General features: G+C 40.0%; 1 protein-coding gene across 2 annotated transcripts in view; it reads right to left on the bottom strand.

Moving 5' to 3' along the window:
• Window positions 1-13,349: 13,349 nt before the first annotated feature.
• DPH6 (diphthamine biosynthesis 6) overlaps window positions 13,350-14,297 on the bottom strand; it is a 349,689-nt gene continuing 348,741 nt past the window's right edge. For both annotated transcript variants that reach the window (XM_024200992.1, XM_024200991.1), the window contains one exon: window positions 13,350-13,655. In XM_024200992.1, coding sequence (XP_024056760.1) covers window positions 13,540-13,655 — 116 coding nt within the window. In that variant the 3' untranslated portion in view covers window positions 13,350-13,539. The remainder of the gene's footprint in view (window positions 13,656-14,297) is intronic.

Below are 14,297 nucleotides of genomic sequence, written 5' to 3'. Positions count from 1 at the left end.
GTTGTTTTTTCCTGCTACAATCCTGCCCTTCTGCCCTCTCCATGTATAAATCACACTCCAACCAATTGCATATCTCCTCTCAATTTGGTCCTAACATTTGAATTTCCAGGAGTGAAAAGTGAATTCTTTAAAGGTACACAAGACCAATACAAAACCAAAATCTTCAACATGGAAATGGAATATGGATTTAGTTATACATTACACCATATGCATTACCTAAAAAGGCCAAGCGATGGCATCACAAATCTTTTCCACAAGGTACCAAGACTAATTATACAGCCAGCAAATTTTTCCACTGACTTTATGTAGGTATAATATTCGTATTATTAATTGGCACACTCACAAAGAACCTCAGAATTCACAAGATTACTTTAACTACTGTGAATAATACATGCGTAGGAGGTTAGTATTTAATTTGAAGGCTGGTATTTACAATTCCAAAAATTGTTTTGTTCGGAATTTGTCCAAAATTAATTTTGGAATAGAAGAGAGAGAGAGAGAGAGAGAGAGAAAAAAAAGAAAAGTGAAAAAAAAAAAAGATTGTCAATTGTCTTCTATACCTTGGACACTTGGAGGCAGCATTGTCCACTGAATATTGCAGGAAGAGCTTAGAACAGTGAGAATTCAGAAAAACACATCAGGGCAAGCAGGCTCCCTTTAAGAAAAGCTTGTGAGCCTAAGGAAAACTTAATTAAAGGCAGAAGAAAATCTGGCACTCAAGAAAGGCATGGGGGAGGGGGGAAGAGACAAGTTCTCTTTTGGGGGCTCATATAGTTCATGCTCCCTCAGTCTGTTACATGTTCAGAACAAGTCTTGTCTCAGATTTCTCTTTCACGACAAGATCATGACATAAAATTGACACCACAGACAGTACCTCACAATTACTGCAGCTTCAGTGCCTCCTGTGCTTGGAATGTTCTGGCATCTGAGTAGCAAGATTTTCAACTTGCTCTGTCTCTAATCAGTAATGTACTTATGGCCTGGGCAACATTAATCGGAACAGTATCTAGTGCCAGCTTATTGAGTTTTCAGTACCCACAACTAGGGCCAGATTTTCACAAGAGATTTGCTCCCATTTAGATACTGACATAAAAGTCAGATTTTCAAAACAGATCAGCACCCAGTATATACATATTTACTTGGGCCACTTAAATGAGCACTGTGCTCCTTTGAAAATCTAGTATTAATGAGCAGGAAAGAGACAAGAAAAACACAGAAGGTTTTGTAAAATGTGTCCAGTTTTGTGCCAGATTGATTCAACCATGTGTTTGTTATGCCCCTTTGTGTGAACCTAGGAAATCTTGGTTCAAGATACTAGGGGAGGGAGCAAGTTTCCTTATTTCCTGCCGGCTAGGGAACTAAGGGCTGGTCTACTACCAGGGCAAATTGATCTAACTTATGCAACTTCAGTTACGTGAATAACATAACTGAAGTCGACAAAGTTAGATCCACTTACCACGGTGGCTACACTGCGCTGTGTCAATGGGAGAGTGTCTCCCGTTGACTTCCCTTACGCTCCTCAGGGAGGTGGAGTACACAAATCGATGGGAAAGTGCTCTCCCATTGATTTTGCGTGTTTTCACCAGACCCGCTAAATCGACACTTGCTGCATCGATTGCAACAGTGCCGATCTACTGGTAAGTGTAGACAAGCCCTAAGTGTGGGATTTTTCCAAAGCTCCTAAGGGTATATCATATAACAATAGCAGTGAAGCCACAGCAGCCCAGGCGGCAGCTCCTGCTAGCTGCAAGTACATACCCAGAGTCCCAGCTAGGCTTGTATAACCTCTTCTGCCACAACTTCACTCCTACTGTTATTGGAGCTAGTTAAAGCAAAACTAGCTCGGGTATGTCCACACATGCTGCAGTCACACCACTTACCATAGTGTAGACATACCCTAAGTGGTTTGGAAGCACTAATCCATTTAGAAGTCAATGGGACTTGTGCACCTCAGTGCTTTGAAAATCCTACCCAAACTTTTCACTTTCAGCAACAGTGACTGAAAGGGTTAAGCTGTCACTGAACCTTGTTGGTGAAATTCTGAGAGAAATCAGAGAGGCCTTGCTCACCTGAGGTGGAATCGGTGAATATCTTGATGCAGCTGTGGAAAAAGCCATTAGTCTCTGTTTACTATTTATGATGATACTAATTCCATATTCTGTGGAGGGGCAAGTGCAGACCCTAGAGGCTTTTCGTGTAGCCCATTAGGAGGCAGCAGTTCACCTATGTGTTAGCTCCCCATCCCGTCTCAAAATGTCAAAACACCTGAAGGTGACTCAGCAAGAGAGAGGAGCAGATAACAGAGAGGAAATGTTGAGTTCAGTCCCTTCCACTGCAGCTTGTTGGTGCCTCTTGGAAAAGCTGCAGGACAGCTCACTGGTGCAACAAAGAGGGGGAGCGAGAGCATCCAGGAAGCTTGGCCAGGACAAACAGGCAACATAGAAGGAGATGAGAGAACACAGACAAAAAAGAGGCAAGGAAGGGAAAGAGCGGGGAAAACACACAATGGCAGAGGAGGGATGAAAGGGAGGAGTTAGCAGACAAGCACCAAAGGAAAGGAAGTTAAAGAGGAGAGATAATAACTAAAGAGTAGGAGAGTGTGACATAGCGAAGGGAGAAAAGAGAGACAAAGTGGGGAAAAGGAAGCAAAAGAGCAGGAGAAAAGTACCGCCCAAAAACCAAAAAGGAGGAGATAAATGAGCTGCAAAGCAGGAAGAAAACAAAAAAGCAGTGTTGCCAACTCCATGATTTTATAGTGAGTCTCACAACATTTCCTGTTTTTTTTAAGCCCCTGCTCCTGAAGTCAAGTGATTATTTGAGCATATCCATTTTCATTAAAAAAAAGAGTAAGTTTCTAGCCCTTGTATTTCTGGAGAAAAGTTTGAAAATATGAAGCCAGTGTAGCCTAAAGGCTCAGAACTCCAAAATTATTTTTAAATCCCATGATTTTTAAAACCAATCTCATTATTTTTGAGCATGTGGGTTGGCACTACAGAGAAAGAAAATCCACTCTTGTCAGAAACAGTGACACCTGTCTGACACAGGCAGAAAACTCCATTTCTCTAAAACTTTACTCTGTGTGTTTCCAGAGCAATAGTGCTGGCCTGAGTTAACAAGGTTGGACAACTGGAAAAGCACTGGACTGAAAGAGAAAGAGGAATGACTATTTCTGACTTCACACTGTTTTCAGTGTTTATTTCTGAACTGTTTCTTGGGGTGGAAAGTGGGGAGAAGAGATCTGCGGCTCCCTGCTCCAGACTGTCAACCAAAACCTCTGTCAAGTCCCACCTCTCCTCCTGTCATTTCATCATCCTCTCTCATTTTACTGAGAATTAGTTGCTGTGGTAAGGACTATGCTGGCCTAAAATTACTTACCACATTACCAATGGAATCCATTACATGTGTAAGCAGCCTCAGACATCTCCGCAGCCACTCTGCTAATAACAGCCTTACAAGCACTTCACATACATAAACCAATTAAATCCTAACTATACTTTACAAGCTGATTACAGTTATCCACATCTTACAGGTGGGGAAACTGAGGCACAGAGAGACTAAGAATTTTGTTTAAGAGCATAGTAGTCAGTGGCAGAACCGGAATTAGAATTTAAACATTCCTATCGCCCAGACCTGTGCTCGATCTGCTTGCCTATGCTGCCTCCCAATTACACATGGCTGCTTTATTAATAGCAATCACGACGAGTGATAGCCCAGAGCCTTAGAAGTAGAACTGGGAGAAACATTTTTGATTACATGTAATTTAACAGAAATATTCTGTTTTGTTGAAGCTGAAACATTTTGTGAAGATGTGTCAATTTGGACTACATTTTTGATAGGACAGTTCTGAGGTCCAGAGAGAGAGAGAGAGAGAGAGAGAGAGAAAACCAATCCAAATTGAAAACCTGACCTTTTAGCTCAGAAAACAGATATTTTGACACTATTCCATTTCACGAAAATGTCCAGCATCTTCAGGAGCGCCGCCAGCTTTTCCACCGCCCTAGGCGGCGGAAGGTCCTGCCCCGAAATGGCGCCCCCCCACAGAGGCGGCGGAAAGTCCCGCCACAGAAATACCGCCACGGTTGCTGCCCCCCAAATCACAGTGCCCTAGGCGACCGCCTAGGTCGCCTAATGGGTTGCGCCGGCCCTGAGCATCTTTCGTTTTTGTTCCAGTGCGAACAAAAACAAATTTGGAAACCCTGATAGTTGTCTCAAAACAGAATTGTTGTCCTTCGGTCAGAGCTACTTACAACTTGAACTCACTCTGTGACACGTCAAAAAGTTTGACCACCGTTGATATATATATATGTGTGTGTGTGTGTGTATGTGTATCTATACACACACACACACACACACACACACACAGAGCGAGAGAGCACTCAGTATTTGAAATACAGTATATGAAATTGCTCACAGCACATTAAGAATGCTCAGCAACGTGTAATTTTAGGGTTGCACTTTATGTTGTAAGACACATTGTGCTTTTAGCAATCTTTTTTCATTCACTAAGCACACATTATTTGAGTTTTCAAGTTGAGCATAGACCTAAAAGAATCTTGGCTTTTTAAAAGAGGGCCATATATTATCATCAAATACTGAGGTCTCAAATCAGCTGTTATTTGAACACTATCTGCTTCTTTTGAAAGTCCTGTATCATCCTTTCATCAATATTCTTTATAGCAAGCCATGAATTTGGAGGATATAAAACCTACAAGTCCAATTAAAGAGGCTTTGCATACAAATTGCATATTCTTTGAATGTCCTTTTTATAAAAACAGTTCTCTCATCTCAAAGATCTTTTTGTTTGACCTTTCTTCATTTCCTTAGTTTGTTTTCCTCTTCAAGGACTTTCAAAGAATATTTTTCTTCATCCATTTCACCCAATGAAAAATAGTGGGAGCAGTCTCCCAACACCTCTGCTCCTTTCCTTAACCCCTCATCACATCCACAATATCTGCCCTACAGTAAAAGGGGGAGCAAAGGTGATGGGTAACAGCTGTCAAACAAGAAAGTTGCAAAGCGGTATATGTGTGGGAGAGAAATCAAATAAAAAACGGAGATGAAAAAATAATTTACTGCATGTAGCGCAGAGGAAAAACTCATGATGAAGTCCTACGTTAACTCACATAATGCTTTCAGGAATCAGAAAAATGACACTGTCAAAACACAACATTAGTTTTCAGAAGCCTCCAGGCAAAATTTTATTTATTTAAAGTTAGCTCCTATTTTAATAACAAAAAAGTGGCAGCATATTCTACATCAAAGAAAAAACTTTTCCTAATGTTTCCATTCCTCTTCTGAAGTACGAAAGCTGAAGTACCAGAACTGTCTTTCTCTAAATAATTATGTGAGTGTCAGGATCTCAACCTGTGAAAGCTTTTTCTCTGCAATGGGGATTGTACTATAGAGACTCATCTCTGGCACTGCTTAACCTGAACAGCAGCAGGGGGATATTTTGACTATTTCTATTTAAATCGTTAGTTTTAAATGAGATCCATAACAATTAAGGAAACGGCCTGTGTTCAAACCATGGATCTGAATGTCTGTGTATTTTAGTTCCTACATCAAAAATGAAAGCAGTCAAGGGTCACCTCCTAGGATTTTGCAGACGCCAATTGTCCACCCAATCTCTGTGATTAGTATTTATCATTTGTTATGCAGAGGCACCTAGGACAGGTCACTCATTTACAGAAAGATGGCAAATAAATGGTGGTTCCATCACTTATATTCCACTTTGTTCTCTTCCTTTAGGGCACCCCTTCTGCCCCAACTTCTGGAACCCTTGTCTCTGCTGATTTTCCCAGACATGGAGCATATGGATTAAGGGCAGTTTTGCATTACCACTTTAAAATCTTGTTTTAAGAACTATAGAGATATTGAAATGCATTTAATGATCTTTTTCTTGGATACAATATTTCTTTTCCTTGGTCCTTGGTATACTAATATTTTACTGATTACAAACCACTAACTAACGCTGAGGTGGCAGGCCATGGCCCATTTCCCCAAAGCCATCTGATAAACAGAGAGCAGTCATTCTCCCAGGTCCTCATTCCTCTGGGTTTATTCTTGTTTATTTTTGGCTTTCTGATTAGTTCTTAATAATACCTTTACTTTTGGCACTGGCCTTCTTTCTTGTCTTCTTTTCCTCATTGTCTCATACCATTTAATGCTCTCGGTTTGAATCTCAGTGGTCATGGCATTAGAACTGTGCAAAATCTCCCAAGTTTGGCTGCATTGGTTTTGCATTTGAATGAACCTGTTTTTTTCTTGATCTGCTCTCATCACGAACTCATAGGCAAGGTTTTGGTTTGAATGTCTGTTCTACAGAGTGGGATTGGGTCTCCACTCTGATGTGACAAGAGAAATCTGATGCCCCAGAAATGTATTTCTTCGGACTAATAAAAGATGGGAACTAATAGAAGGTGTGGCTAGGCTTCTGACAGAAATAAGCCTTAGCTCTGACCCAAGCTAGAACTCTTATCTCAAAGGAACAACATTCTTCTTGAAAAAAATGGGAAATAATAATGATTTGGCATCAGTATAAAATATGTGAACATTTCTCAATAGGAATTACGAAGGAATGCGAAGGCCTCTCCCTGTCAGAGTCAGACAGACAGGCAGAGGGGCTCACAGCAGAAGTCTGTGAGTGGTAGAGTCTTCTTTCCTGAGTCACAGAAAATAATAAAGCTTCATGGTTGCCATTGTAGCTGTAAGGTTGCAGTTCATTATGTGACAACTTTGCTTCTGGAGGTCTGACCAGTGGATTTGCATAGTTTTGCTCCACAGTATATAAGGTTTACAGTCTCTGATGGTACTCCCCTATGCCCCCTATATGCAGCAGACCCACAAAAGCTCATCTATGTCCGGGACTTTCCAGGCCTGTGGAGAGAGGGACTGGTTGTGCACGTTATGGCCTACAGTGTTGTGTATTGGTGCTCTGTGCTGTTAAATACTCCAGTGGTGGACAAAGGGAATCTTGTATACATAATTTGTAAAGCACTTCAGGATCCTCTGAGGTTAAATGTGCTATAAAAATGCAACAGATTATCATGAATGTTCTCAAGATCTTTATCTTTATGGAGATGACTCCTCCTGTGACTGCTACAGATATTATAGCAAACCAGACTCCAAACTTTCCAGCTGGTGCAAAAGCAAATTGGTGTTCATGATCATATTCATGATCTTTTTTTTTTCAAAGATATCGTCCACCTTTGACTTGGATTTGTGCATAACTTGAAAAAGACTCAAGATTTTTGAAAAAAGAGAGAACAGAAAAAAGAAGCATGACCTAAATTCAGCTCACTGCAACTTTATTTTGTACACTGTGTCTTTCAAAATGCTTGCAAAAGACTTCAGATTGTACACAATGTATTTCACAATCCTTTAGCGTTAAATAATACAACTACAAAGATAAACAGCAATGAGACAGCAAACTTAGGTGGGACAGTCAAAGGTAAAAAATGGTTCGAAGAGATTTCAAATAGCATAGAGAGTCAAAGGGCTCATGAAACAAGAAGGCTGCTCCTGGTTGAATGAGCTGCAGAGAAGACGGCTCTCTTGTCCGTCAGTAATCAGATTTTTTGGTGGGAAGGAACCAGTGCCTGAAGAGAAGAGGTAGGCTGGAGGAAGTCAGTCTATGGAGGTTTTAAAAAAGGAAGGTGAGAAGTTTTGAATGTGATCCCAAAATAAATGAGATTCCAGCAATGAGCAGCAATCAGGAAAATGTCAGGAAAGTTCAAACAGATAGGTATCAAAAGAGAAAAGGCAGTAGTAGGAGGATCAACAATGGGCAAAATCTACCCATGAATTAATTATACAAAAGATGAAGCCAGAAATCCAGAGCAGTGAGTCACTGGTAAAAGGGCACTTGCATGAAACAGAAGGGTGCAGTTCTCAGGTACCCCGTCTGGTTTTTAAAATTAAATCTTAAAATATGTCAAAAATATTCAGTGTTCAGATGAGAGAAAGTTGAAAAAAAAAAAGCCTTCAAGATCTCAAGTCTGTATTTTGAATGCTTGGCTAATACATCAACACTGGCTGGCCTGCCAAAAATATTAAAATACAAGTAAAGACATCATAAATTAGTAAATTGTCAAGTGTTCTTAATATGTATTCCTGGTGCCAGACATACTTATAATAGTAAAAACAGGTTACCAAAAAAGGCTAAAATATTAGTGCCAGCTACTAGTCAGAGAGATCAGAATAGTTTTATTTTCACACACAGAATAAGTTGGATCTGTAGAAGTCAACGCTTTCTGAAAGAAGCGATGATGATTTAACTTTGGACACACAAAAAGTTTCTCTGTTTAGGATTTCAGTGTTCATTTGGAGAACTTTATACCATACAGTACAAATCTTCCATTAAATCAATGCATTCATTTATTTGAAATACAAGTTGTATTCAGTCACTGTATTTTGATAAGAGTACAATATTGCACATAGGCAGGAGATAATGGATTGAACAGAATGTCCTTGAAGGAGAATATTTGCTTCAGATCACCTCTCTTATACCCAGGAGATATTCTGCTTCCAATGCTTGCACGACTTCTGAAAGCTGTGGGGGAAAGATGCACCAATGCTATATGGTGTAACAAATCAGCTCTTGAATCACTTAACTATAAAATCTGAAAGGAAAAAATATTAAATAATCTCTGCTTAAAATATCTCAATGTCATCCTTTAACCTATTTAGGAAGATCAGCTCTGATGGCTTTATGGAAGCCCAACCATGTGTACTGTACAAGCTTAATGGTATTGTAGCCATCCAGCTTTTGAAATGAGTGAAACACAAAGTTATTAAGTCAGTTTTTCTCCTGCAGTTCCACTTGGTCATTTCCATTAAGCTTATTTCTGTGCAATTAAAGAAATAAGTATGCAGATTGTTCTTAAAAGAGGCAGAAGACAAAGTTCACTGACATCCAACTCTGTAACCAATACAAGAAATAGATCTCACCTATTTTTTTAAAAAAATCTCATAGTATATTTTGAGCTCTTGGTACAGAATAAAAGGGAGACAGCAGAACTTAAGTCTCTGGGTTACATTTAAAAAAAAAAATCATTTCCCACAGCTTTCCTGTTGGACTGAAATGTATCTTCCCCACATTTGTGTTTTCAGTGCTGAAATCTTCATCAGCATACCTTTTGTATAAATCGTACGTATAAACATGAATAAATCGTAAATTTTCCTAGGGGGTTTAATAAAAAATCAAAGAAACAGAAGAATTTGTGTGCATGTGTGTGTGTATAGAAAAAAACCAAAGCTCTCAAAACCAATATCTTACCTCAGCATATTTATTTACACACCCAAGATCAAAACCTGTCTAGGTAAACTCTACAGCACTGTCAATCCTATGGTAAAAGTTACATTTATACATTTCAGATATTAGCGTCCTTTTTCCTCTCCCACTCCTGCTCTCTCTGTCAGCCCCCCCCCCCCGCCCCCTCAGCTAACACTCTTTGGTTACAAAGAGACTGAAGAAGAGCTCTGTGAAACTTCCCATTCACAGCAGGGCCAGGTAGTTATGCTGAAAGTACCAAAGCATACAGCAGATAAAAAGGTGTTAAGACATTTCCTTCTGTTATTAATGTCATAGGTCTCTATATGAAGCAGCATTTTAACTTGCGTTTCAATATTTAACAAATTACCTTGTTCATATTTAAAACTCAGCAAACCCAGCTTCTAACCTCAGTTACTCGCATTACAGCGAGGAGGTATGAAGCCTTTCAAGTCAGCACCAAAAGACACTATTTCTTCCCCCCCCCCCCAAGCTATTCACAGAGAAAACATTTTAAAGCTCTTCTAGCTGTTTCAAGAAAAGGAAAGAATTCCTGGCTGGAAGCATTTCTTGAACCAATGCATTGCTTCACCACTTTTCAGCACCTACACAAATTATCAACCCAGTTTGGGGGGAAGGAAGGGGGGGCTAGTTTGAGGCTTGAAATCTTGACGACATCAGACAAGCGCGACATCTTTGAGAACAAGTATCCTGTCAGCTGAGTATATATTGTATCATTCACTGTAGTACAAATGCTAGGATAAAGTGCATATGAATGCCTTTTCTAAGGTCAGTATGAACAGATTAATGAGATATGGTACAGAGATGGGCAAATTCGTACCTCTTCTCTGGCGCCACGTCTCTTTTTGTGTAAAGCTAAAAGCACTCATCCTCACTTGAAAGCTTTGTCTCCATCTCCTCTCCCACTGGTCCCCACCTTGTGCCTTGTCGTCTGGCCACTCTTCACATTGCAACTAATAAAATGCGTGTATTTTAAAAGCTAGGGAAAAAAACATGCTCATTGAAGCTGAATATGGTGAGTGCTTGTCTGGCTGGCCAGGAGAAAGGGGTGCGGGAATATTGCCCTTTCCTTGGACACCTCTGCAATTGGGTGGCAGAAAGGTTCACCTGAATGGAGCAGGGAGGAACGGGGAGGAACTTAAGTGGCTGGACCAGGTGAGGGAGAGTCCCCTTCAGGAGGAGGGGTGTAGTTCCAGAGAAGCCCTCTCTCATCGCAATTGGGCTAGCAATACCTAATAGTCCCTATTTCGTATATTGCCCTGTTCATCTTTAGTGCTTAAAGTGCTTCACAATATTTTAAGGTATTTATCCTCACCACTGCCCAGTGAGGTAGGGAAACATTATAACTCCTGTTTAACAGATGGGGAACTGAGGCACAGAAAGGCTAATGACTTGGTCATAAAGGAAGTCCATAGCAGACAGGGAATTGAATTTTGGGTCTTTAAAAGAATCAACCTTTGGGGGAAAAATGGACTGGAAGCACTGACTGAAAGAGGGGGAAGGAGTGAGCTTCACCAAGAGGCTGCCACCCTTCTGTCTCCTGGGAGTCCAGGATCCACTGTGAAACTGTTAGGCCTTCATTGTCCTGATCCTGACGCACGTCCTGACCACACTGGCCTAAGAGAGGGACGCAGATGACATTGTCACCTCCACCAGTTTTGGCTAAATCCCAACCACCACGTTGTTGTCATCCCCGTCTCATGTATGTTCTTTTCTTTCCCCATCTTATTTCTTCTCTTTCCTATCCCTATCCTTTTGCCTTCTGTCAAATAAGAGTCTGGCTTAGCTGGCCAAGACTGCATAATTTGCAACACTGCCCTAAGCCTGTGACTACAGAAGTAGATAAAAGCTATGCCCTAAACAGCCTGACCCTGGTACAAGCTAGCCAGGTCTCGGAGTGCTCAGTAAAACTGTGTGCCATGATTCTGTTTTGCAGTGAGGTGCAAATCAGAGGTGCAAGTCAGAGTCAACACCAGAGATGGAAGCTGCATTTTCCATCTTTGCTGTTCTTTTTTCTCTCCCCTTTTGTGTGTGTTTGTCTTGTTTTGTCTTCGAGAATATGGGCTCAGACTTCAACAACAGCAGCAGCAATAACAACAGCTCCAGCTCATCCAAATAAATTTTTCTCTTCCTGCCCCACCCCATCTCCAAAAGGGCAGTTTTTACCATCTTTAACACTATCTAAACAACGACCAAACAAGGGGTTTCCTTCTAAAAACTCTCCAGCTAAACGAAAGGGAACAAGGGATATTGTTAAAAAGAAAGCCTTACTTAATATTTCACTTTTCAAATGCTTCGACTGTTTCTCCTTTTTTTTTGTTTATATCCTCAATAAAAGGTTAAACGCTTTTAAATGGTGTGTTTGAACTAAGCAGGCTGAGATCTGTGCATACTAAACCCCAAACCTTCTTGAAAACTGTTTAATGTTGGACAGTTTCAGGGTCATGTTAACACCTTTGAGTCTTTGGGCCAATTTATTCCATCAACATTATTATAACAGGTCTTAGGCTAATCAAAAAATGACACTGACTATTCCTAAAGGAATGTGTTGATAACAGCACCTCCCTGATACCAGTCTCTTTCCCATTTTCTCAGGTAATGAATCAGGAACAAGAATCTTAAGTTAAATCTGTCTAAGCATCTGTATTATATAATGGTATGTAACTACCTCGGTGTCTTCCCCCTTCTTTCAAAAGTGTTTGAATGAAAACAAACTAATAATTGACCAACAAACATTTTACACATTATGAATTTAAACAAAAAATTACCCCAATTAGTAGAAAAAGCTTCAAGATGAGTTTTTAATTATTAGAGAGAATAGCTGTGACCAAAACAACCCTCACTTAACACTGTGGCTACTGTACTGTATTTTCTTGTGTGGTGATAAGGAATAACAACAAGTCTGACTCCCAGATCACAATTAGCACAGTATATCAGATATACAAGGCAAGAGGATACCGAGGAAGATCCTCTCATTTTTAGTCACTGGCTCTGTATCAGCTGCCAAATACATAACTGGGAATGGGAAGAAAATGAAGCCATAAGGCCAAAATTTCTTCTCAGTCACAGCAGTGTAAATTCAATTGACTTCAGTGGAGTTATTTCAGACTGACATTGGTGGAACTGAGAGCCAACTGGAGCCCTTGTATGTGTAGTTCCTCCAGGAATGATTACATGCCTGATTGTGAATCAGATTGTATTTTCTTAAAAAAATAATCTTCCAAGTGTAACATTAGGGAGGGAATTCATGAATGTGTAACATGGAGATAAGAACATCACTCTTTCCCCAAGGTTTAGTTTTACAGGCTTTGCCTGAGGATGGGCTTTCTCTATAGTGCCTTGGAGACTCCAGCTAAATCAAGAAGGCTATCTGTACTATACTGACCCTTAAACTCATTGAGGGTGAAATTCTAGCCCCATTGAATTCAATGGGAATTTTGTCACTGATTTCAACGAGGCTGGGATTTCACCTTTAGAGTTTGATCCCACTTCACCAAAGGCAAAATTCCCACTGACTTTACAGGGAGCTAGTTCGGGTCCTTAGGGAATACCAGTAGTTCTGTAATGAGAGTTCTACAATGGATAGAAAGTATAAAAATACTCTGTACTGTTTCTGGAAAACAGGTGGCAAATGCTGTGTTCTCTGACAATGAGAATTTGAATAAGAACTGTGAAAAAATGGAGACTGTGACCCCTGTTATTCAGATTGATTAAATGTGTGTTATGACTACTCAGGTAAATAACTGTTCACCAGCATTGGAAAGGGGGGATCACAATCTGGCCAGGAGTAAGAAATTCAGGAGCTGGTCTGAAGTCAGTGTATCCAGTGCAAAATTAATGTAAGAAATCTCCAAGATTGTATTGGAGCTCATGTACTGATCCTCCAAACAACGGCTGAAAATGACAACTGGTCTAGTGTGCCCAAGACTTAGGATTCCAGAGTCATTACCATCTCCTGTGAGCTGCTTGTGTTGTTATTAGATGCCAGAAAACACTTTAGATCTGAGAAAAAACAGGACAGTATTTTGAAACAAAATCTTTATTTTTCCTTCAAAGGCGGAATGTGTCATTTATCGTCGGGCACTGTCCATAGAAATATTAACATTTTAAGACAGGCTTGGCCCAAATCAAGCAATGTACACCTTGATGTTTAATGAAAATATTCAACATAATCAAGATCAACTCTTCTCTTCACTCTCTTCTGGGTGGAATACATGCTTTGATATCAACTGATCACTTATAAATGATTAGCTCAGCCAGCATGCTATATGAATAACTTCCTTTTCAGGTAAATCCACTACAGGTACCAGAATCAGAGCTGGAGTCTTCTCCCCCAACTGATCTTCTAGGTAATCTTGCAGTCCTAAAACAGGAACAAAATGAATGATGAATACCTTCTGGTTTTTGTGTTATAATCATTAAACAAATGCATTTTATACTGTAAGAAGTGTGTCGTCTTAAAAATGACTTACATATACATTTAAAAAATCACTAATTTGTAGGATTTTGAATATCATAGAATCATAGACTATCAGGTTGGAAGGGACCTCAGGAGGTCATCTAGTCCAACCCCCTGCTCAAAGCAGGACCAATCCCCAACTAAATCATCCCAGCCAAGGCTTTGTCAATATCCCAAATAGCAAAGGTAACAGAGGTACTCAGCAATTTACCAAGTTTCAATTTACCTTTACCTAATTTGTGACTTGAGGTGGTGATATGGGAGTAAGTTTAAATTCAGTTACTGTATGTTCTGAATGTCTCTTTTACTCTTCATATTTGAATATTCAGCACATAGCTCTCTACAGCTACCAGGTCAAATTCTGTTCTTTGCTGCACTTGTAGAACCCCACTGTGATAAATGTTGCACTGATGTATCCTGGAAGAAATGTGCCCCACTGATTTTTTTTTTAAGTGTTTGCAAGTCACATTTAAAATCAACAGAAGTACTGTATACTCTTACTGCTATCAAATCATAGAAATGTAACAAATTACATTAGATATTTTG

Source organism: Terrapene carolina, unplaced genomic scaffold (genome assembly GCF_002925995.2).
Source record: "Terrapene carolina triunguis isolate 2854851 unplaced genomic scaffold, T_m_triunguis-2.0 Scaffold96, whole genome shotgun sequence".
Taxonomy (NCBI): domain Eukaryota; kingdom Metazoa; phylum Chordata; order Testudines; family Emydidae; genus Terrapene; species Terrapene triunguis.
This window is presented reverse-complemented; position numbering and strand designations above follow the sequence as displayed.